Here is a 24,906-nt window from a genome sequence, read left to right on the forward strand (position 1 = left end):
ATACTCACCCACGTGGAAACTGTCAGTAGCCGGAGCCAATCAGCGGCTGCTCTACAGTCAGCGCGGCCGCTGATTGGCTCTCAGGACTGCCAGCTCCGTGTCTGTTCCGTCAGCTGGCATTCGGGAGCTATGAGTATGTGTGGCAACACACATACTGATAGCTGCTGCGTGGGTCGTGTATACTCGTTTTTTTGTTTTGCAAAGTACCTGGATTACTGCGGAGACCAGCGCCAGGATATAGGTGAGTATGATTTTTTCTTTGCAGAGCCATGTTTTAAGGATATTCTACTGGGGAAGGGGACAGATACTTCTGGTATAGGTACAGTCAGGTCCATAAATATTGGGACATTGACAGAATTTTCAGATTTTGGCCTCTATTCACCACCACAATGGTTTTGAAATGAAACAAACAAAATGTGCTTTAACTGCAGACTTTCAGATTTAATTTGAGGGTAATTACATCCAAATCGGGTGTAGGAATTACAACAGTTTCAATATGTGCCTCCCACTTTTAAGGGGCCAAAAGTAATGGGACTATCAACTCAAAAGCTATTTCATGGACAGGTGTGGGCTATTCCCTCATTATTTCATTATCAATTAAGCAGGTAAAAGGTCTGGAGTTGATTCTAGGTGTGACATTTGCATTCGGAATCAGTTGCTGTCGACTCTCAATATGAGATCCAAAGAGCTGTCACTATCAGTGAAGCAAGCCATCATTAGGCTGAAAAATCAAAACAAACCCATCAGAGAGATAGCAAAAACATTAGGTTTGGCCAAATCAACTGTTTGGAACATTCTTAAAAAGAAAGAACGCACCGGAGAGCTCAGCAACACCAAAAGACCCGGAAGACCACGGAAAACAACTGTGGTGGATGACAAAATAATTATTTCCCTGGTGAAGAAAAAACCCTTCACAACAGTTGGCCAAATCAAGAACACTCTCCAGGAGGTAGATGTATATGTGTCAAAGTCAACAATCAAGAGAAGACTTCACAAGAGTGAATATAGAGGGTTCACCACAAGATGTAAACCATTGGTGAGCCACAAAAACAGGAAGACCAGATTAGAGTTTGCCAAACAACATCTAAAAAAGCCATTACAGTTCTGGAACAACATCCTATTGACAGATGAGACAAAGATCAACTTGTACCAGAGTGATGGGAAGAGAAGAGAAGGAAAGGAACTGCTCATGATCCAAAACATACCACCTCATCAGTGAAGCATGGTGGTGGTAGTGTCATGGCGTGGGCATGTATGGCTGCCAATGGAACTGGCTCCCTTGTATTTATTGATGATGTGACTGCTGACAAAAGCAGCAGAATGAATTCTGAAGTGTTTCGGGCAATATTATATGCTCATATTCAGTCAAATGCTTCAGAACTCATTGGACAGCGCTTCACAGTGTAGATGGACAATGAACCGAAGCATACTGCAAAAGCAACCACAGAGTTTTTTAAGGCTAAAAAGTGGAATGTTATGCAATGACCAAGTCAATCCCCTGACCTGAATCCAATTGAGCATGCATTTCACTTGATGAAGACAAAACTGAAGGGAAAATGCCCCAAGAACAAGCAGGAACTGAAGACATTTGCAGTAGAGGCCTGGCAGAGCATCACCAGGGATGAAACCCAGCGTCTGGTGATGTCTATGCGTTCCAGACTTCAGGCTGTAATTGCCTGCAAAGGATTTGCAACAAAGTATTAAAAAGTGAAAGTTAGATTTAGGATTGTTTAGTTTGTCCCATTACTTTTGGCCCCTTAAAAAGTGGGAGGCACATATAGAAACCGTTGTAATTCCTACACCGTTCACCTGATTTGGATGTAATTACCCTCAAATTAAATCTGAAAGTCTGCAGTTAAATCACATCTTGTTTGTTTCATTTCAAAGCCATTGTGGTGGTGAATAGAGGACAAAATATGAAAATTCTGTCAATGTCCCAATATTTATGGACCTGACTGTATGTGTGAATGGGTATGTGTGTGTAAAAAAGTCATACTGTCACTGTGTGTGTTTTGTCTTTTTTTAACTATTTAGTTTACAGTGAAGTTACAGGTGCCGCATGTCTGCTGACACTTGTTGTTCCCCATATTTTTAGTAACCGCCACTGGCTGGCAAGTCTGGGGCTGGTTTGGCTTTCGGGGGGACCTTATGTCATTTTTTTTTTTAAATTGATACGTCTTTTTACAGGTTAAACAAAAAGGGAATTTTTAGGAAATATTCTAGGGACCCTCCTAAAGATGTGTAGACATAGGGGAGGATAAAGGGTACCCCCATTTTTTACTCCTGAAGGAAGTCGGGGTTTCTAATAGCCGCGGAAGGTGCATAAATGTGGCTTTGAATTACGTGATGCAGAAGAGCATTTAGAAGTTTTTTTCGGGCAAAACAACTATGCCCATCAAATTTGGGGTACCTGAAAATGGGGTTCAGCATATTTAAAACTTGCTAAAGTGACTTAAAAAAACATGAAAAATCCACCTGCCGCAAACACCTGCAATCAAAAGAACACTTGGCGCACACTTGGGCACCCCCCATAGTCATGCTCGCTATTTTTTAAGTTTGTACCCCAACTTTTTTTTTTCGCCCAATTTTTCAAAGTCAATTTTTGGGGTGTCCTTAATTATTTTTTTTCATTTTTTGACACAGATTACCTTTGGGGGACTGTCTGAAGGCTGCACAGTGGTTCCCGAAATGTTGTACCCCAAAACCTCAATTCTTAACGCCTACCATTCATAGGCGATACTTTACCGCCTATTACATTTCAAATTGAATACGGGGTAAAACTAAAACAGGCGATAATGACGTCATCGGCGGTAAATTACCGCAAATCCGGACTTAACGCCTCAAATTGAATAAGGCCCATGGTTTCTTGTGTAAATTATGTATGCGGTACAACAGTAATCGAACGTCAACTTCATTATTTATTTTCTTCACTATGAAACAGAGTACCATGCTGATTTTTTTGTGGTAGTTATATATACCTTTCTTAAGCACCTAAAATAAATATTGGATATCTAATGTTGATTTAACCTAGCGTTTTTAATTCTGTTCCAAAAGCTTGCATTTTTGCCGTAACTCGAAATGTAAGGCAGATGAAGTAATTTGGTTTGTATTTTTGGATTTGGGCGGAAAAGATACCTTAGGAGTCCAAATTTTGTGGTGATTCCTTAATAAACACCTGTGATACTTCAAATAAACTGGAATAATGGTCAGACAGCCAAGATATTTGGCAGAAATATCTTTTTTTACAGCCTCTCTTATCTCAAATTTTTTTGTTAAAACTTGAGATGAGTGGTGGACATTTCATTCTTTGGGGGGTGATCTGATGTGGAATGACCCTAGTAGGGGTAAACACAATTAGTTACACCAACATTGTGCTACACTGCATTTTTATTATTCAGTTAGGTTGTGCACTACCTAAAGAAAACCCAGTGAAATTAAGAGCCTTTGACATGGATGGAGCTGCATAGCACTAGTGGTTATTTTTCTTCACATCAATTAATTAACCATGCCAGTCAGTCATATTATGGCTAATGAAAACTTTTGTGATTGGCTGACCAGCTATTGGCACACCTGGTCAAGTGACTCTTCTTATTCTGTGGCGTGTCAGCCTTTTATGGTGTTTATTACAAGAAGATTTTCCCTTGGATTGAAAATATTGTATGTAATACTTTGGATCCCAAATCTTGAATATTTCCCTTGGATTATAGTATTTATCCTATGGATTACACTTAAAATATATGGCGCATTGGCCAAGATGTTCTAAATTCTTTTATTGAATTTGGGAAGACCTAAACAGTTCATTAATGCCCATAATGCCACCTTAACAATAATACAGTAAGTTCAGTAAGTTCCTTATAACACACATTTAGGCAACACTCCATCATTAAGGGCTTAATACAGCAGGCTGCAGTTTCTCAGATCCGACTGGAACTGCCGATCCCCCGGTCGGAAATGCAGATCAGTGGTCATTGATTATCACCATTCCATCTGGAAATCACTGAAATTCTTCATGTTAAAAATCCACGATTTGCTGATCACGATCAGAAAGAAGCTGCGCAAATATGCTAATGCGTGCCAAAGCCCAGCCAGCATAAATACGCCCACTGCCGCTTACTCACATCCATCCACTGTCGCTCTTCTGCATAAACATCGGTACCATTGACCATTTACGCAGCATTTACAGCAGGTCTGACCTGCCGCAGACACTGCAAGTCTCTTTGCACGAAGTGGGCTCTCAAGCTGTGTATGCAATTGCAGTGGCTAATTTATGCATGCCCAAGCAATGACGTTCAAACGGACAGACACATCTGCGTTTCTCCAACCATTCCCCAGTCACCATTCCCAAACGTTAACAGCCTATCACTCACTGTATTCCTCTGTGTGTATGTAACCGCAGTGAGATCACAGCGCACGAGCAGTGTGGATTATATGCATGCGCAATGGCAAACATTCGCACAATCTGCGAACACAGTTGCACTTGCGATCGTTGCTGAATCAGGCCCATGTATATATATATATAGATTTTTTTTATATTTTTTTTTTTGTCCCCGAAGTCTATGCACTTACAGTTAGAGGTTCAACTGCAGGGGTGTTGTGATTACCCCCTAGAGATATATCCAGGGGATACTATAGGTTTGTGGATATCCACCAAATATGAGTGTTTTCGGCTGATATTCTGCAAATAGGCCCCTGAGGGAGTCTCCAAAAGCATTCCCGATCTTATGAGTGCCACTGGAGATAATTTATTACCTACAGATTTGATTTATTATAAACCTATTCTAGAATCCCGTACTTACATCCTTAACCAATCCAATGTTCCTACCTTACATCTCTCAATTCCGCTTTGCCCAGTAATACAAAAAGCCTGTTCATTACTAAACCTCTTCCTTAGACCAACAGTACAGTCAGCCAACACTGATCTCCCATTATGCATAATTGCGAACTAGACCCAAGTAAAAAATTGGTTGACCTGAGTAGATCTGCACTGTAATTGCTTTACAATAGCAAAGTAGTCTGACAACAATTAGAAAAAAAGAGATTATGCTCTGCCTTGTGCACTGGGGTTGTAGTAATTACACCATAGGGTTGGCACTTTTATTGGCAGGTGCCATGTGTGATTGGTCACGCACTACCATGTCTTCTGTGAGCTGTACTTGTGGAGCCATCTAAGTCCATTTTCGTTGTAAAAATCATGGTGGAACCAGGTGTGGTATCATACTAGCTTACCTTATCAATTTCCTGTATGGGAGAAGCTCGGAGAGGAGACGGAGGTGGGTAGTAATGGAGATAGGCTGGACTATTCATGTCATTAGGTCTGTCCCGCTAACGGCAAAATGCAGTGAATTGTGTATATTTAAATAGGGGGTGGGATCAAATTAGGCAATTATCATAGAATAGAGTAATTAGATTGCCTGTAAGATTCTTCCCATTCTGCCACTTCACTAGGAAGTGGGCGGGATGCGGGAGGAGTGCCTACTCTTCCGGGACCCCTAAAATCTGCACCCTCACGCAGGTTCTGGGAGAGTAGGCAAGTGCTGTGTGTAATATTAATGCAGCACATGATTACATGATAAGGAAAGTGTCTGAAAAGGAGAGGACTAATGCACAAGCAAAATGCTCATATATAATATATACCACTGTTATAATAGATAAGTATTCAGATATCCTATGAGTGTGAGAAGTGGAGGTGCTCAGCACTGAGTTAATATAATAGTATATTGGTATAGGGAAAGAGAGTGGTCACTCTTATTTAATTCTTTTAAACTTAACTTTTATTCATGTCACTAAAGTTAGTATAAAATGTCACTTACTGTACAAGACAAAAATTATACAATAAACAGTGGAGAAATCATGATGTGTAAGGAGACATCACAAACTCAGGACTGTAAGGTGCACCCAAAGGGCCTTATTTAACGTACTTTACTGCATATGGGCCATCTGCCTTGGATTAAAAATATAGAACATTATTATTATTATTATTATTACATTTTATTTATAAGCGCCACAAGTGGTCCGCAGCGCCGTACATATGAAGAAGAACAATTTCCTATTAGATTATACAAGTAACTCCCACAATCACAAAATAACTTTGAATACAAAAATAAATGTTTGTATTCATTTCTTGGTAAATAATGTTCTAAATAAATATGTATTTATAATCATGCATTTACACAGCACAGGGTCTCATTCCCATACCATCATACTGGTAACAGTGATTGGCAAAGTCGCCACTGAATAGGTACCAATGCTTCTCAGTGCAGGTCTCATAACCTACTGTGTTTTTTTTAAGGCCCCAGCCCCCCACCCATCTGGTTTTTCTTTAGGAGATGGACTCAACGCTTGTTACCATGCCAGGATATCTGCATCACACTATTGACATGAATGAAAGCATTCACAACTTCATCTGAACAGAATCAGAGTAAGTGATTGGCATAATATGACTGCTCCAGTGATTTTAATATTCCACTGTACCACCCACACAGGTTGGCACTGCAGCCAATGACATGAAGGGAAAGCACGAGCAGCTCCTTACACATTATGCTGCTCAATGAGACACCTGGCTCTGATGCCACAGCCAAGTGCCAAATCTTAAGTGTTAGAAACCAAAGATGCCATGACACTCAACCTCCCAAGAGGAATCAGCAGTGGGGTACCCTTCATAATTTTAGGGGGGCTGCCTAGGATGTCCCTAGGGCAGTGGTTCCCAACTGGGTGCCGTGGCACCCTAGGGTGCACCTCAGGACACTTGCAGGGGTGTCTCGGTTTGGTGGTTCAGTACCAAATAAAAAATTTTTTTGTCATTGTGATACGCAAAACCAGTGCTAATGGCTGCCAATCAAAAATAGGTGTCAAAAAGAAGCACAGCCCTGTCAACCACTACTTAACTGAACCTAAGGGTGACCTATTAGCACAGATTACCTTAATAATTTTTTGCTGAATTTCTCAATAAGAAACTTTTGGCCCAGGGGTTCCATGAAAAATAATGCTGATACTCTAGGGCGCCGTGATTCCAAAAAGTTTGTGAACTACTACCCTAGGGCTTTCACTGGCCCTGCAATAAGAAAAGTCAACAAAATATTTTCTATGTTTCAAGGCAGCATAACAATGTGCTTTCATTAAAGAGTAAGGGGGAGATGTATCAAAGCTTTGAAGAGAGATAAAGTGGAGAGAGTTAAACAGGTCCGAAACTAGGATATCTGTCACCCGGTGCAAGGTAGCAATTTTGCGCCCCCTCCCTTCCTGTACCTGGATTTTGTCCTTGCTCCTCCATAAGGCAGTGCACTAGTCAAACGTCCCTGGTATAGTGACTTACATTATTTCACACACAATAATGCCCATTACACATTATGCCACACACTGTAATGCCTATTACCAAAGTGCCACTTACATATTTGCCCGACACTATTTTATGCCCCACAGTAAGGCTTCTAATTACTTTAAAATTACCTGCTCGTTGTCAGGGGCTTTATGCTCGTTGCCAGGGGGTTCCATGCTCGTTGCGAGGGGGTTTCATGCTCATTGCCAGGGGCTTTCATGTTCGTTGCCAGGGGGATGCATGCTCGTTGCCATGGGGTTTATGCTCGTTGCCAGGGGGTTTCATGCTAGTTGCCAGGGGGTTTCATGCTCGTTGCAATGGAGTTTATGCTTGTTGCCAGGGGGTTTCATGCTCGTTGCCAGGGAGTTTCATGCTCGTTGCCAGGGGGTTTCATGCTCGTTGCTATGGGGTTTATGCTCACTGCTATGGGGTTTATGCTCGTTGCCAGGGGTTACATGCTCGTTGCCATTGGGTTTATGCTCGTTGCCAGGGGGTTTCACGGGAAAAGATGCAGCTTTCAGCATCTCCTCACGGCACTTGTGCTGGCCTAACAGACACTAGAGGTCCAGTAAGGATATCTACCATCTGTCTCATCCTTGGCGGTGGCCATTTTTGGATGGCCGTTTTCTGACTCTCCAGCCCCCAAGCCACCGTGAGTCATCCTTTTTTCACCCCCTGCATTCCGGCACCCGATGCACGTGCACCTCTAGCCCCCCCTAGTTGCGGCCCTGAGTTAAAGTACCAACCAATCAGCTCTAAACTGTCATGTTATAGGCGGTGTTTGAAAAATGACAGGAGCTGATTGGTTAGTATTTTATCTCTCTCCAAGGTTTGATAAATCTCCCAAACTACCCATTACCTCTAAAATGATCATTATACACCGCCACAAGCCTATCAGATACAGGGTAGAATGCATTAAAGTTAAATGCCGTTTCTGAGGGTTCGACCGCATTTCTCATATGCACCAAGCTTCAGCAAGCAAAGCTTTCCACAGCTTGGACCTGGTGGGCAATGCCATCTTCAGATGGTGTTGCCCAATAGAAGCTATGGGCTTCTTATCGCAGTGTGCTGTGAGAGGGATCCAATCAGATCACTCCCCGCACTCACAACGACGCATGCGCAGAGGGACTCCCAGGTCATAAACCTGGTAGTCCTTCTATTGCAAAGGACAGCTCTTATCAGGAGAACTGTTCTTTGTAATCTTCTTCATGCTTACTGACGTTATTAACCCTGGCATGCATGCGATGAGTGGCAGGATGCATGCGCATGCAAAATGCGATGCATGATGCAACCCGCTCAAAGTTTGATCATGTGTTGGTAATAAATAAAAGATTGCCCCTATTGCTACAGTACATGTAAGGCAGCGGTGGGGAACCTTTTTTCTGCCAAGGGCCATTTTGATATATATAACATTATTCGCAGGCCTGGTGCAGGCCACGCCCCGCTCCGTGTGATATCACACAGGGGCGGGGCCATAATCACCGGTGATGACAGCAATGCCCGGAGCATCCTGAGCATGCTCCGGGTGCTGTAAGGGCAGTGGTGTGACCGTCTGAAGCATCCTAAGGACGCTCCTGGTGGCACTACTGCATAGACTTTTTCCTGCAGGGTGCTATTCTAGGCACCCTGCTAGCCAAATGAGGCTAGCAGAAAAAAGCTCAGAGGGCCAGGCCGAATGATTCCTGGGGCTTTATACGGCCCCCCGGGCCTGAGGTTCCCCATCCCTGATGTAAGGTATTACAGTATAGAAGTATATTCAATGCATTATGATTTACTTGGTTGGCAAGGAGCCTGAACAACCAGAGTAATGGTATCAGTGTGTGGCCAAACTGCTTTCTGACTCATGTTTTTGGCACCATTGCCTGCTGCAACTGTTACAAATAAACTGAGATAGAGCTTATCTACCTGTAGCTATTAGAAGGCACCATTATCCCAACATTTCAATATCACAAATGTGAACAGGCTTTATACATTGGGTGTCAGCATGGTTAAAACAATGACTCTGCACAGTAATGTGAATTGCTGTTTCTTATTGCAGGAGCTGGGCATATCAGTGTGTTCTTTGCAGAATATAGGGTTACTACATCTGTCCATATATTTTACATTTGATGTCTCTGCAGTACTGCATGGTCTTCCTAATAAGCAAAACTGCACCAACTAGCATTTGAAAAGAAAACTTAATGACAAGTTAGAAATCATTTCCATAGCCCATTTTTCTACAGACATCCGCCCAGTGAACCATGAAACAATAAGCACACCTTTACAGAGACTGTTTAATTCTAAGGGAGAAGTTTAGACTTGAAGTGAACTATTAATTTGTAGGTCTCCTTTACGCTTCCTCATGAATCATAGTTATTAATGAGAGATACAGGTTCTTTATAGATAAAGAGAATTTAGACTTTCCCAGCAGGTGCCCAGAGTGGTTTAATCTCTTGTTTCTGCTTCATATGTAAAGGATCTTGGTTATTTTATCCTGACATTCAACTGACATTATGGGCTTCGAGTTACGTTTAGAGATATCTCCAGGTTCCTCCATGATGGAAAAATCAAACATGACCCTCCCAGTATGAGGTAAATCTGCGACTTATTGGTAAAAAAAAGTGTTTCCTTTCAGTCTGTTGTTAATAAATAGTGTTATATTATATTTAATAGCAAATGATACTAAATAACACTTTGTACTGACTTATTTTTTAATTTTCATGTCACTGCATAATCTGTGCCATGGATGTCTGCTGACGCCAAGCAATTCAGTACACAGAGTTTAAGAAAAGCATGTTGTACCTGATGTATGCACAGTTTTCTCTCTATGATGGTTTATACATTTTACCTTCTGTGTATAAAAAATCTATATAGCTCTGAGCATAGCTAAGCAGCCTGTGACTATCCAGATGTGGTGAAACTACAAGTCCAAGGAAAGACATAAGTTCCATAGCTTACAAAAAATAATGAATGTACATGTAACCTTTATCTTATGGATCTGTTGAGTGCATAGAACAGACAATGGTGGGTAATGTACTGAGTCTGAGCAAAGAACTAAACATGTTTTCTCATCTTTAATCTGCAAAGTAGACTGAATGTCTCTTGGTTTCTACTTACATCGACTTACTGTAATATAATATTTTCATTACCTCATACCTGTAATTCATAGCACATATAATTTAGTTATTTTCCCTGCAGTTTGTGCACATGAAAATAGCACTCTTGTAAAGTCCTGTTGACTGGTATTTTATTCAAACCTATCCTGCTGTGTTCATGTTTAAACTTGTTGCCATAGACTTGCTGCAAATACAAAAGACATGATACGTACAAACAATTAGGAGCCTCACATGTGCTTTGCTCTGGTTGATTTCTATGCCATTGCTCCCATGTAAATACACATTATTTCTCCACATATAATACACAGCAGCATACTGAGCTTCAAGGAGATTCCATGCAGAAGGATAAGGTAGGTCTCACTTCTTTAGCCTTCCTTACTACAGCAAGCTAGACTGTGAACATTATGAAGGTACAGTAATACATATTACAGTAAGATCACTTGTTGTGAGTTAAGACCACTTGAATTCTAATATGTAGAAAATCCCATTTGCACTTTGGGTTCACTTTATACAACTTGTTAAATGGGTGTAGCAGAAATATAATGTATCTATAATCATACAGGTGCATTTATACCTGCGATCTTATGTTTTCAGCACAATTTAAACCCTATTACACATGTGGACAATACCTGTAAGATATTGGGAATGTATTTGATCTAGTGAATACTGACACAATTAAATAATGATAGTAAAATATCTGCTTGGATGATGGTGTAAATCCCAGCATTGGCCCTTTGTTTTGATGGAAAAGTCACTTTGGCTTCACTAGGAACTTAAAAAGTAAGTATATACTGATGCAGGAATTGTAGCAGAACACTGTGCTATAAAATTAGAAGTGATCATTATTATTAAATATACAGCATTGTAGTATCATGCCTAGATAGGTGTGTGCAACAGTTAAGAACACCTTTTTGATCTATAAAGACTTGCATGTAATATACACACACACACAAGGGTGGTTCACTAAACAAGGTAAGATCATCTCTCAATGCTTGGATTTGTTCGACTCGTACACATACCTATATTAATAGTATGGCCTTGGTACAGATTATTTTTCCACATAGTCCCCATACTTGTCTAAGCATTTGTTCCAACGGTACACCAAGCCATCTATTCCGGCATAGAAGAAAGCGCCTGGAGCCAGGACATTACAGCTTGCTGAACTTTCCAGTTGCTCATGAACGCACAATGTTGTACACAGTACCCACTGAGATGTTCGTCAGTAATATCACTAACTCAAATGCGTCTGTCCTCCTGAATCAGACCATCAATGCGACACAAATTGTCACCTGTGGTGGACGTGCTTGTCCGGTTGGATCGCTGTTTATCTTGAACATCTGTCCTGCTATTATCAAAGGCATTGCACCAGACCTGTTTCTGTGACATGACGTTATCACCGTACACTTCGATAACTTTTCAGATGAACTTTAGCTGCTGATGTGCTCTTTAGACGCAGAAATCTGACCACACTATGCACCTCAATGTTTAACCATGTTTCACCCAGACCCGACATCTTACAACTGTTGTTGGGACAGTATGACTGATATGAGGCACAGTTATCTCATGTCACTGATAACACAATGTACAGTATTAGAATGCCTAGCGTTCTTTTTCAAGGTAGCATGTGTATATGTCACAGATTCCTAAACTCCACCATTACAGGTTTTAAGGATATCCATGCTTGAATTCAGATGGTTAAATCAAATTGGCTGAGGTACAAATTAAATCACCTGTGATCAAGCATGGATATCCTTAATATGTGGCCTGTAATGGCAGAGTTTGGGAACCTCTGGTATATGTGTAAGCTGGCCCAATTATTGAAATGTATATCATTCTGTTTTTTTGAAGGTAGGACGGGGGGAGGGGGAGGGTGAGACACTGGCTTGGGACCCCCCTATATAAATGGTTCCATGTGCTAGGTGTCTGATTGCCATGTATGAAGTTGTCAGTTCTGGGTATGTCATTCTGAGAAATGTGTTTTAAATATATGGGGATGTTACTGAAGTTGTACTTATCTCCTGTACATTTCCCGACTCAGGACCCTTTCTATCCCTTGTTTGCAGCTGGAGTGACTTATAAAGGAGAAACAAATGGTGACAGGTGGTCCCACTGGGTACTAGGCCCTGGGGAGGGCGGGGGGATTATGCAGATGGGTTTATGTTACAAGGCGTGCATTACAGCATAGTTGGGGATACAGTGGTATAATGTTTAAAGCTGAATTTTAAGGAAATTGCCATTATATAGACTTTTAGATATAGTTCTAACGGTATCATATTAAACTGAATCCTAAGTTAACAAATAAATATGGTATATACTCTGCTTTACTTACTGAATGTTTACAAAATATTTACTCCTTAGATCTCAGGACATAAGTGCTATCTAGAGGACATATCTTATAAAAAGATGGATTTAGATCTGCATGGCAATTCACCAGGTAAGACAATGTGTCCACACTCAGCTGAATGACTACAGTAAGACTACCTCAATAAACAGTATGCATAGGCGCACCCCACATCCAAGGTACACTTACCTTGCTTCGGAAAGCGGGTCCCTCCTCATCCATGGCTCCATCTTCCCAATGACATCTTCGAGAAGATGGCGTTGCACGGTGACAAACACGACTTTGACACTGTGCCAGATACTTTGCTCTCTTGTGCACATGCACCATCCTCCCAAATATCACTGGGAAGATGGCCCTCACTTCACTTGTCAGTAAAATGTAGAGATGGGTGGATCGCTGCACAGAGGAGTGGGTCCTCTGCATACAGATCCCCTCAAGTGCTTATACACCTGTGACAGTATGTGACTATAGGTAGTGATGTATACTCATAAACAATTGTGTCCAACTAATTTTATACTGTAGTTGATGATGTGTGATGTCACAACTCAACAGTTATTAAGTTACTCTACATACTCATTTTGTCAGTAGAGAGCCAGTGAGATGGCACCAACATTTAGGAGTGTTTCATCTTTACTGATACAGTTGTTCTTACTTAAAAGCAGGAAGTTGGCAAAAAAATTGAGTTTACAAAGAATAATACAAAAATTTTTGTTAACATCAGCCATTTCCTTCCTTGAAGGGACCACACATTAGTCAATCCTACCACATGGTCTATGCAGCGAGCAACAGGGTTACTTTCTGATTCAGCTCCACACATAGGTGGCTAAATTGGACGAGATCCAACCTTCAGCATTCAGTCAAAAGGAAAGGACACTGCTGAACCCCATTTGATATCAAATGTGTACAAATAAAGAGATGAACAGCGCTAGTTAGAATTGAGAATCAGATGGATAAGGTATTATTGGTAGCTTTAGTGCAGTAATCAGATAATATAAAAATTCATATTCAGTCAGATTATTCCATCACTTTAGTAAACCATATATTCACAAATGCATATAAAATCATATAAGAAAAATACGTGACTGTACTGTATATACGGCTTGGTTATAGAGAAATTATTTATTGCTGCATTCCATAATAAATGGATAATATGTAATCAATCTTAGTCAATAAGCATACAAAAGGAAATAATAAAAAAGATAATAATGTGCACAAATGTGTAAAAAAAAAACAAATTGTAAAATAGGAATCAATAATCCTGATAAATATGTCAATCAAACAATATATATATATATTAGCAATCAATAGCCTCAATGCATGTGATCTGGGATAATATCCACCTGATTCCCAATTCTAACTAGCGCTGTTCATCCCTTTATTTGTATCCTTTTCTTTATTGAAGCCCGACGCCCTACATTGGACTAGACGCTTAACAGCGCCATACTGATCTCTTTTACATTGTATCAAATGTGTACAAGGCCTAATCCTTCTTCCTCTCCCCATATAGTGTTCTTTTAAACAGACATTACAAACAGCTCTGCTTTCCTACACTTTTTCCTCTCAGTTATGGTGCATACACACGATCAGATTTGTCAGACTTGTCAGATTTGTCAGATGAACGATTGAACGATTAAACGATTTGAACGATTTTACCAAAGATTTGAACGATTTGAACGATTGAACGATTTTTGACTGCATTAAAATGAATGGAATCGTCCAAGTCTGACTGCAAACACATCAGATGTCAGAAATCGTTATCTGACCATCGGGAACGCGCATCGTTGATCGTCCATCGTTCAGGTATGTCAGATATGTCAGATTTTCCTTCAGATATGAACGACTGAACGATTTTTAAATCGTTATCGTTTATATCTGAAGGAAAAATCTGACCGTGTGTATGCACCATAAAGCTCATCTCACTTCCTATGACATTTTTCTAACACAACTTTATTCCCTCCCAAAATAGAAACAAGAACTTTGCACATGTACTTTGATACATCCACAGATCACATTTGTAACTTACAATTTACTTCCTTTTAAACTATAGTGCAGTATACATTATTCCCTTTGCATGAGTTGTAACCATTAATTAATAATAGTGCAGCATTGTATTCATAAAAATATAGACACTAAACTTGATCATACTTGTCTAGCGGATCCAATGCCCCGTAACACGTCTCTCCTGCCTACAGCTGTTGTCTCTAGCACCTGAGAGTAGGTATGCGCCATGTGGCACACCAGGGCATGGAAAAAGCCTCCCTTACCAGTCCAGCAAACAGCAGCCTACCTGTGCCAGGGCTTGTTGGAGGGGCCCAGTGGGGGCGCGTGTATGCTGCCCCCTTCCCCTCTTACTGGTCAGTGGGAGCAAACTCTCTTCCCAGCCCAGCACATGCAGCTGCATGCAGGGCTGCAGTGGGTCCAGGGAGGCTGCTGCCACTGAGTTCGGCAACAGTCTCCTCTGTCTGCACCTGATGTGTGGGGAGAAAGGGTGGGTAGGATCTGTCCCAGGCTGGGAGGCACATGGCAACCACTATTAATATTTCTCATACTTTTTTTTTGTAGGCAACATGGTCACATGTCACAATTAGGCCACACCCACTACAGTACCAGGACCTGGCACTGCTTGCTACAGCCCTGACAGTGTCTGCTCTCTCCCTGCTCTTATGTGCTGCACACTCGCACTCTGCTACTAGGGCGACAGCTGTAAGCAGGAGGAAAGTGTTACAGGTGGTCAATTGCCCTGAGCCCCACACCCTAGGGTTCCGCCACATATACATGCCTACTCTCCTGAAATGTAACCCTGCATTTAGTACTATTCTTCCTGACTCCTGGGAGATTGGGGAACCCTCCCACATTCTTCCCATTTCTGTATTGGAATGGGTAGAATAGTGGATTGATGATGTAATTTACTTTGAATGGTGACATCATGACCCTGCCCCCTGCAATTGTCACTTCGACCTCCCATTCGGTCCCAAAAGTTGGCAAGTACAAATCTAGATACTGTACATGGTTTACCAATGTCAGTAACTTACTAATAAGGAAAGATATGGGCTATGACTTTCATGAAGAGAAGTAGATCCTATATATTCTGTATCTTCCTATTGTTGCAATTTGCAGTCAAAGATTTGATATTATATTTTGTAAAATTGGGGATATTCTATTAAAGTGTAGGAAAGTTTTGTGTTAACTTGTATTTAGGATTGTCCATCTTTGTACTCTACAAATTATAATGCTATATCACCATTATTTCTGCCACCTATGCTAATGAACAAAAAAGGGGCGTGGTTTATGTAATGCACAAAACAAAATGATAATTTTACAGACTACACGATACGATACGTATCCATTGTTTACTTGCTTTTTGATCTGACTGAAATAACAACCCACATTTGAAATTAGAAAATGATCATAGAGAACAGTTACAAAAACATCTGTTACTTTTCCTAGTACTACAGAGGATGAAAAAGGGACAAATATTTTTATAATGATTTACTTGTTCCTTCACTCACATTTTTTTAACAATATTTCAGATTCTGTGATTGTGATACACAATGTTTGCTGTCAATAAATTTCTGTAAAGTTGCTAGTTAAAAAAAAAAAGAAAGAAGCTATTTGGTTAACAAACCTTACCAGCGCTAAGCCTGATGTTTGTTAGCGAGGATTTAAAAACCTGAATATATTGCAACATTATTAACCTACTTCAGCTCAAGCTGCCACCTACACACTGCTGTAATCTCCTAGGGGAACACCCAGATGGGTTGTGACATGACTAGTGCGATTTCCCTCAGATACAAGAAATTAATTCAAGACATAAACGTTTTCACAACTGAAATGCTACATGGCTAGACCTAAAGGGGTCTAATCATCATCACTTATTTTCTACAAAAGCAGGTGAAAATAAGCATTGTCTCCAGCAATTGTAGAAATTAAGTGTCCGGGCCATTCATCAAAGAGGTAATGCAGGAGAAATCACAGATACCTCCTACGTACCTTCCTCTTCCTGAATGGCCCGCTGTCCCCATACACTAGTATCACAGATATCTCCTACATACCTTCCTCTTCCTGAATGGCCCGCTGTCCCCCATACACTAGTATCACAGATACCTCCTATGTACCTTCCTCTTCCTGAATGGCCCGCTGTCCCCATACACTAGTATCACAGATATCTCCTACTTACCTTCCTCTTCCTGAATGGCCCGCTGTCCCCCATACACTAGTATCACAGATACCTCCTATGTACCTTCCTCTTCCTGAATGGCCCGCTGTCCCCATACACTAGTATCACAGATATCTCCTGCTTACCTTTCTCTCCCGGAATGGCCCGCTGTCCCCATACACTAGTATCACAGATATCTACTGCTTACCTTTCTCTCCTGGAATGGCCCGCTGTCCCTATACACTAGTATCACAGATATCTCCTGCTTACCTTCCTCTTCCTGAATGGCCCGCTGTCCCCATACACTAGTATCACAGATATCTCCTGCTTACCTTCCTCTTCCTGAATGGCCTGCTGTCCCCATATACTAGTATCACAGATATCTCCTGCTTACCTTCCTCTTCCTGAATGGCCCGCTGTCCCCATACACTAGTATCACAGATATCTCCTATGTACCTTCCTCTTCCTGAATGGCCCGCTGTCCCCCATACACTAGTATCACAGATACCTCCTATGTACCTTCCTCTTCCTGAATGGCCCGCTGTCCCCATACACTAGTATCACAGATATCTCCTGCTTACCTTCCTCTTCCTGAATGGCCCGCTGTCCCCATACACTAGTATCACAGATATCTCCTGCTTACCTTTCTCTTCCTGAATGGCCCGCTGTCCCCATACACTAGTATCACAGATATCTCCTGCTTACCTTTCTCTCCTGGAATGGCCCGCTGTCCCCATACACTAGTATCACAGATATCTCCTGCTTACCTTCCTCTTCCTGAATGGCCCGCTGTCCCCATACACTAGTATCACAGATATCTCCTGCTTACCTTTCTCTTCCTGAATGGCCCGCTGTCCCCATACACTAGTATCACAGATATCCCCTATGTACCTTCCTCTTCCTGAATGGCCCGCTGTCCCCCATACACTAGTATCACAGATACCTCCTATGTACCTTCCTCTTCCTGAATGGCCCGCTGTCCCCATACACTAGTATCACAGATATCTCCTGCTTACCTTTCTCTCCCGGAATGGCCCGCTGTCCCCATACACTAGTATCACAGATATCTCCTGCTTACCTTTCTCTCCTGGAATGGCCCGCTGTCCCCATACACTAGTATCACAGATATCTCCTGCTTACCTTCCTCTTCCTGAATGGCCCGCTGTCCCCATACACTAGTATCACAGATATCTCCTGCTTACCTTTCTGTCCTGAATGGCCCGCTGTCCCCATACACTAGTATCACAGATATCTCCTGCTTACCTTCCTCTTCCTGAATGGCCCGCTGTCCCCATACACTAGTATCACAGATATCTCCTGCTTACCTTTCTCTTCCTGAATGGCCCGCTGTCCCCATACACTAGTATCACAGATATCCCCTATGTACCTTCCTCTTCCTGAATGGCCCGCTGTCCCCCATACACTAGTATCACAGATACCTCCTATGTACCTTCCTCTTCCTGAATGGCCCGCTGTCCCCATACACTAGTATCACAGATATCTCCTGCTTACCTTTCTCTCCCGGAATGGCCCGCTGTCCCCATACACTAGTATCACAGATATCTCCTGCTTACCTTTCTCTCCTGGAATGGCCCGCTGTCCCCATACACTAGTATCACAGATATCTCCTGCTTACCTTCCTCTTCCTGAATGGCCCGCTGTCCCCATATACTAGTATCACAGATATCTCCTGCTTACCTTTCTGTCCTGAATGGCCCGCTGTCCCCATACACTAGTATCACAGATATCTCCTGCTTACCTTCCTCTTCCTGAATGGCCCGCTGTCCCCATACACTAGTATCACAGATATATCCTGCTTACCTTCCTCTTCCTGAATGGCCCGCTGTCCCCATACACTAGAATGGGGACAGAATTCATCAAGCGCCGAATATACAATATTTTCGGAGCTTGACTGCGGGAGCATTTGCCATCTTCAGATGGTGTTTGCTCTCGCAACCCGCTCCTTCCCTATGGGTAGGTGATCCCTCCACCCCTGTCCGGCTCCTTCCACCAGACACCGGAGCTCTTGTGCGCCTGTGTAACAAGACAGCTTGTAAATTGTCTAAGTGTTGTCAAATTAGCACAGTGCGGACTCCATGTTCGGATGGGAGCCAATTAGGGCCAGATTAAGGGCCACATGAGCTGTGACCTGTGCTGTGTGGGTGTGGCCAGACACATGTGGAGTATACACCCCCTGCACAATCAGCCCAGATGTCTCCCTTAATATAAAAAAATAGAAAAATTGCAAAATTTTGTGAACAACAAAAACAGAGATACAAAATTGTAATACTTATAATTTATGGCTATCTCAGCAACTAGCAATCATCATGCTGCCATGATATAGGGCATACTGTTAAGTGAGGCCTGGAGCTGGAGCTCCATCCGCCCCATTGATAACCTGGCCTTGGAGCACAGAATGGAATGCAGCGAAAAGGTTAATGGCTGCCATACAGTCCTATTTACTATAACTAGCTTACCACATGTCCCCCATTGTGCAAAGCATACAATCCTGTGCCCATGACATATCACTGTGTATGCATATAGCCCTGTGCTTACAATATGCCCATCATGGTACCATGTACCAAGCATATAGTAGCCTGTGCTCAGCAAACAACAATGTGGCCATCATATGCCCAGCATTTAATATTGCATACAACCCTGGCCTGTGTATAATTTACATCTTCCTTTGCCTATTGCATGTAAATTCTACTGTTTTGCACTACTCAATGCCCAGGCTGCCAATGGGTGAACCCTGGTAATCTGCCTTCTTGTTAGTTAGCGTTGGCATAATTTTTTCCCCTGAGAGTCTGAGTTTGGCATTTGGATGAGTTCTGCTCAGTAGGTAATATCACATGATTGGCAGGTGTGCTGGTGAATCTGTGGAATATGTATTGCAACAGTAAAGCCGGGTACACACTTAACGATGTGTGTACCCTGCAATGAAATGGACGATCGCACCGCCGATGGGCTGTCATATCGGACGGCAGGTACATACTACATGATCCGGTGCCAGCCTGCCCATATTGTCGGCACCAGCCGCATCCCGCTGTATGGTGTCGTCACTCTGGTTGTCAGATTGAGCTGCATGTAGGGCCGATCTGACTACCAAATGGGAGCGCACTTGGGCCCTCATTCAGAGGCGCTCACAAAATGCAAGCGGTTGCTTTGAATGTGGGTGGCTGCTTGGGATTTGAAGTGCGGCCTCCTGGTCGCTAGCTAAGCTGTGGGTTACCACCCACAGCTTTAGCGACCGACCAGGTTGATGGTCGCGATGGTCAAGACCATCGTGTCCATCGAGGCTTCGGACGAGACCCTGAGGTTGGGTCTCGGCAACCGCAAGCCCCAGAGAGCTTCCTTCTCTGATCGAGCAGGAAGCTCCCCACTGACATCACTGCTGATGTCAGTGTGGCCACCCACAAAACGGCTGGCGTTCCTTAAGGAACATCTCCGTTTGTGAAACCACCCCCCCGCCACGCCTGCAAAACGGGGCAAGCTGTCGATCAACATCGACAGCCGTCCCTTTTGTCGTGAGCTCCGGAGCGAGAGAATTTCTCTCTCGCTCCGGGGCTTGCGCACGCGCAGTGCGGCCGCTGCACGTGCGCAGGGCCTAAACATCGACTTGCTTGCGAGCACTCAGCGCTTGCGAGGGGGTCTGAATGAGGTCCTTGGTCCTTAGTAGTGCTTACACACTGGCCGATGACGACGATGTGTCGGCCCGATCCACCGGATCAGACGACATAACGTCTACATATCGGCTAATGTGTACCCAGCTTTAGTGGTGAATTGGTTAAGAAGCTACTGTAGTTTGAAGGTATTAGGTTAAGTCTGTGTGATGATAGTTTCATTGTTATGTCTCAGTTTAGCAATGGGAAACTGTTAATCTAATATGTCAAATTTTCTGTGGCTCCCAGGTAGACTAATGTATAGGAATATCCTATGTACTGTACTGAACAAGTAGATGCATGAATTCTTCTATTTACATAAGAATTATTTAGAGTATCAAAAAAACCGTAAGAGTAGAAGTTCTATAGTTGATGTAATTATAAAATGATAAACAAATCTGGTGAATTTTCATGTTAGAACAGTAATACGTTTCTCTGGTCCTACACCACTGGGCATGTTTAATTTCTATTACAGGTTACCACTGCTTCCTGTTTATGATAAAAGGGGAATTCATTTCTACAAGTGGCCCAAAATTTCAGAATGCGGAATAAAATTTAGCATCCTGTAAAAATACAATGTTGTAAAACATTGTACTTTTTTCTCTTTTAAATTTTGAATTTATATAACCCATAAAATTACATTCATAGCCACGTTATGTAAATATGGAAACACACCAACAAAACATTACAGGTATTGTTCTCTTTGTTGTGAGAGTGTTTACAAAACAATTCTTATAGGTGGCATCACCCTCGCACAAACATGGAATGTGGTGGCATCTCAAAGAACCCATGTACCCCACTCTAGTGCATAGAGGTCATAGTTCACATTTCCCAATTTAGGACCCAGGGAGTTAGATATTGAGCACTGGCCCTGATTCAGAGCCGGACGCTCTGACAGAGCGCTCGCTCTGAATCAGGGCCGTCCCTCCTTCTTTTTGGAGCGGCCTCCTGGCCACCCACAGCTATAGCGAGCGGCCAAAATGATGGTCGCGATAGTCAAGACCATCGTGACCATCGGGCTTGCAACGAGACCCTTGCGATAGGGTCTCACTGCCGCAAGCCCTGGAGTGCTTTTGGCTCTATCAGAGCCAAAAGCACTCCCACTGACATCACTAGTGATGTCAGTGGGGCCGGCCCCAGACGGTAGGCGTTCCCATGGGAATGCCTCCGTCTGGGCAGCCACACCCCCGGCACGGCCACCAAAGGGGGCGTGCTATCAATCACCATCGACAGCACGCCCCCTTTGGTGCGAGACCCATAACGACGGCTTGGCCGTCGTTATTCGGGTCTCGCACATGCGCACGACGGAGCCGCCTCCGTCGTGTGCATGCGCACTTGGGCAACATCGACCCGCTTGCGAACGCACAGCACTCACAAGCGGTCTGAATCAGGCCCACTGTTTGGTGCACAGTGTTTTATTAACGAAATAAATGTTATTATGACGTCTTTTTTTATAAATATTTTTTAATACTTTAATATTTGAAGTATATTTTACAATGATCACTGCAGTCCATTTAGGATTTGCATACATCCTTCCTTATTTTTTCATTTGTGATGCGCTTTAAGGGCCTGATTCAGCAGCGGATGCAATTCAACTATTTACGCAGATCTGGCAATTATTTGCCAATGCGCATATAAGTCGCACTGCACGCGTGGCGCGATCGCTTTATGATTACGTACGTGCATAGGAATTGTTTGCAATGTGAATGTCATGTGGCCATCGTTTGGGGGAGGTAATGGGGGTGGTGGTTAGGTGAACGCAGGCGTGTGTGACCATTTAAACGCCATTCCGTGGGCGTGCATAAATTAGCCATTGCAATTGCTTTGTGTGTGAGGAGAGCTGCAGTATTTGAGACAGGTCAGACCTGCTGCTATGGTCTCATGGCTGTCCGATCTGTGTCGATGTTACCGATGTTTACGTAGCTACGTGACATCGGACACAGATGAGAAGGTAGCAGTGTGCGAAGTCCCTATGCCCGAGTAATGCTTTTCAACTATTAGCATATTTTTGCAGATGCGTTCAGTGCGAAATCGCAGTTGTGATCGCATTAGCGTCCTCTGCGGAATCAGGCCCTAAGATCCCAATGCTTTGCTAATCCTATCCGTATTTTCCTCCACAGAACACAGAAAGGACGACTTAAACAATAACATAACAAGCCATGGGGGAAACTCTACAGCTCTCACAGAGCTCCTAAGAATCATCTTTCCTGTGTTATATCTGGTTATTTTCCTGGGAAGTGTCATGCTGAATGGCCTTGCAGTCTGGATTTTCTTCCATATTAGGAACAAGACCAGTTTCATTTTGTATCTCAAGAACATTATGGTCGCTGATCTCTTGATGACTGCGTCCTTTCCTTTTAAAATTTTACAAACTTCTGGGATTGCGCCATGGCATTTCAACATCTACCTCTGTCGCTACACCAGTATTTTGTTCTATACAAGTATGTACATTAGCATTGTGTTTCTTGGACTAATTAGTATTGATAGATACCTGAAAGTGGTAAAACCATTTGGGAGTTCGAAAATGTACAGCATCAAGTTCACAAAGGTCGTGTCCATATGCGTTTGGCTAACCATGTCCTTGTTTGCCTTGCCAAATGTCATCCTGACAAATGTCCAACCAACCAGAGACAGTGTTAATGACTGCACGAAACTCAAGAGCCCATTTGGAGTTAAATGGCACAAAGTCATTATTTATATTAATATGTTCATATTCTTTACCGTGATGGTTGTGCTAATTGCCTGTTACATTTCAATATCCCGGCACATTCAGAAATCTAGCAAACCATTTATCAGTTGTTCAAGTCGGATGCGAAGACATAACCAAAGTATACGTGTAGTCGTGGCTGTTTTCTTTGTATGTTTTCTGCCTTATCATCTATGCGGATTGCCTTTCCTATTCCAGCTGGATACAATTCTGGATAAATATGTGTACAATATCCTGGTTTACTGCAAGGAATCAACTCTCTTTCTGTCTGCCTGCAACGTGTGTCTAGATCCTATCATCTATTTCTTCATGTGCAGGTCCTTCTCTCAGAGGCTGTTTAACAGATCAAACATTAGATCAAGGAGTGAAAGCATAAGATCCCTACAAAGTGTCAGGAAATCTGAAGTGCGGATATACTGTGAATATACAGAGGTGTGAAATGTATATACAAGATTACTGTGTGCTTGCCGACATTCTAGCTGCCTCTTCTGGCTGCCTCTTCCGGGAAGGAGCAGCCAGATCGGAATATCTGGGGGCATGGCCTGCATAGGGGGTGTGGTTGGACATCTCACCCGGTATTTGTGGGTGGAGCAGGGGTTTGGCCACTTGATCGCATCATTTTGGTCCCAACAATGCTAAACAATGCCGAGATTACTTGCAAAATGACGCAATTCAGCCGCAGGAGGAGGGCCGGAGGGGTTGGCGGCCGCCGGGAGGCTTGCCTGCCTTCCCAGAGGGCCGGGAGTGGCATCTGATTTTAGGGAGGCTCCCGCCCAAATCGGGAGGGTAGGCAAGTATGGATTACTGTAGTGTGATATGTAAATATCATTAATAAAATATCAACTCTGTCTGTTTACTGTAGCTTCATCATTTTTTATCAGATCATAATTTAAAACATAACATAATACCAGGCCTATTTTTAGACAAGACAAAAGGGATTATTCATGAAATGTTTTAATGCAGAATCTCTGGTCTAGATTAACTAAGTGGTGATTTTTTATTTGCCCTTTTGATCCCGAAATTTAAAATGGCACTAATATTAAATCAAAACCAGAAGTGTATTGCATTTAAAATTATTGCCGTTTTAAATTTTGGGGTTAAAAAAATGAAAATCGTGACCTTGCAAAGGCCGCTGCACATCTAGCCCTCAGAACCTTCTCTTTGTGGCAATTGTACAACTTTGTTTACATAACCATTCCACTTTTCTTGATATATTGACAACATTGTGCAGAACAGGGGTCCATCATAAGCAGCTATTTGCTACTGCATATGAAGTCTGGTACAGGTTGAGTCTCCCATATCCAAAATGCTTGGGACCAGGGGTATTTTGGATATAATTGCATACCATAATGAAATATCTTGGGAATAGAACCCAAATATACACACAGAATGCATGTATGTGTTATATACACCTTATACACACAGCCTGCAGGTCATTATATACAATATTTTCAATAATTTTGTGGCTCAAACAAAGTTTGTGTACAGAAATGAAAATCATTTATGTTTCATATACACCTTATACACACAGCCTGAAGGTCATTTTTTTTTTTAAAACATCTATTTGTTAAGCGAATCACAATATAAAGATACAGACAAATTTCCAAAGCATTAACATGTTAAAATATAC

General features: G+C 42.5%; 2 protein-coding genes across 3 annotated transcripts in view; one reads left to right on the top strand and one right to left on the bottom strand.

The window, feature by feature from the left end:
- Positions 1-24,906, bottom strand: part of MED12L (mediator complex subunit 12L) — a 709,720-nt gene that overhangs the window by 388,704 nt on the left and 296,110 nt on the right. The window lies entirely within an intron of this gene.
- LOC148505847 (G protein-coupled receptor 87-like) lies at positions 9,814-24,072 on the top strand. Of its 2 annotated transcripts, none has more exons than XM_088447703.1 (3): positions 9,814-9,886; positions 12,769-12,844; positions 22,690-24,072. In XM_088447703.1, the coding sequence occupies exons 2-3, from the start codon at positions 12,814-12,816 to the stop codon at positions 23,712-23,714; spliced, it is 1,056 nt and encodes a 351-aa protein (XP_088303829.1). In that variant the 5' UTR covers positions 9,814-9,886; positions 12,769-12,813; the 3' UTR covers positions 23,715-24,072. The 2 variants fall into 2 exon arrangements, with proteins under 2 accessions (XP_088303829.1, XP_088303828.1); XM_088447702.1 differs by lacking the exon at positions 9,814-9,886 and adding an exon at positions 10,677-10,760.

Source organism: Taudactylus pleione, unplaced genomic scaffold (genome assembly GCF_031769625.1).
Source record: "Taudactylus pleione unplaced genomic scaffold, aTauple2 ptg000436l, whole genome shotgun sequence".
Taxonomy (NCBI): Eukaryota; Metazoa; Chordata; class Amphibia; order Anura; family Myobatrachidae; genus Taudactylus; species Taudactylus pleione.

Excerpts from the sequence above, each read along its gene's own strand:
- LOC148505847 (XM_088447702.1), top strand. Across the intron at positions 12,845-22,689 it reads TCTGCATGGCAATTCACCAG|AACACAGAAAGGACGACTTA; the intron begins GTAAGACAATGT and ends TTTCCTCCACAG.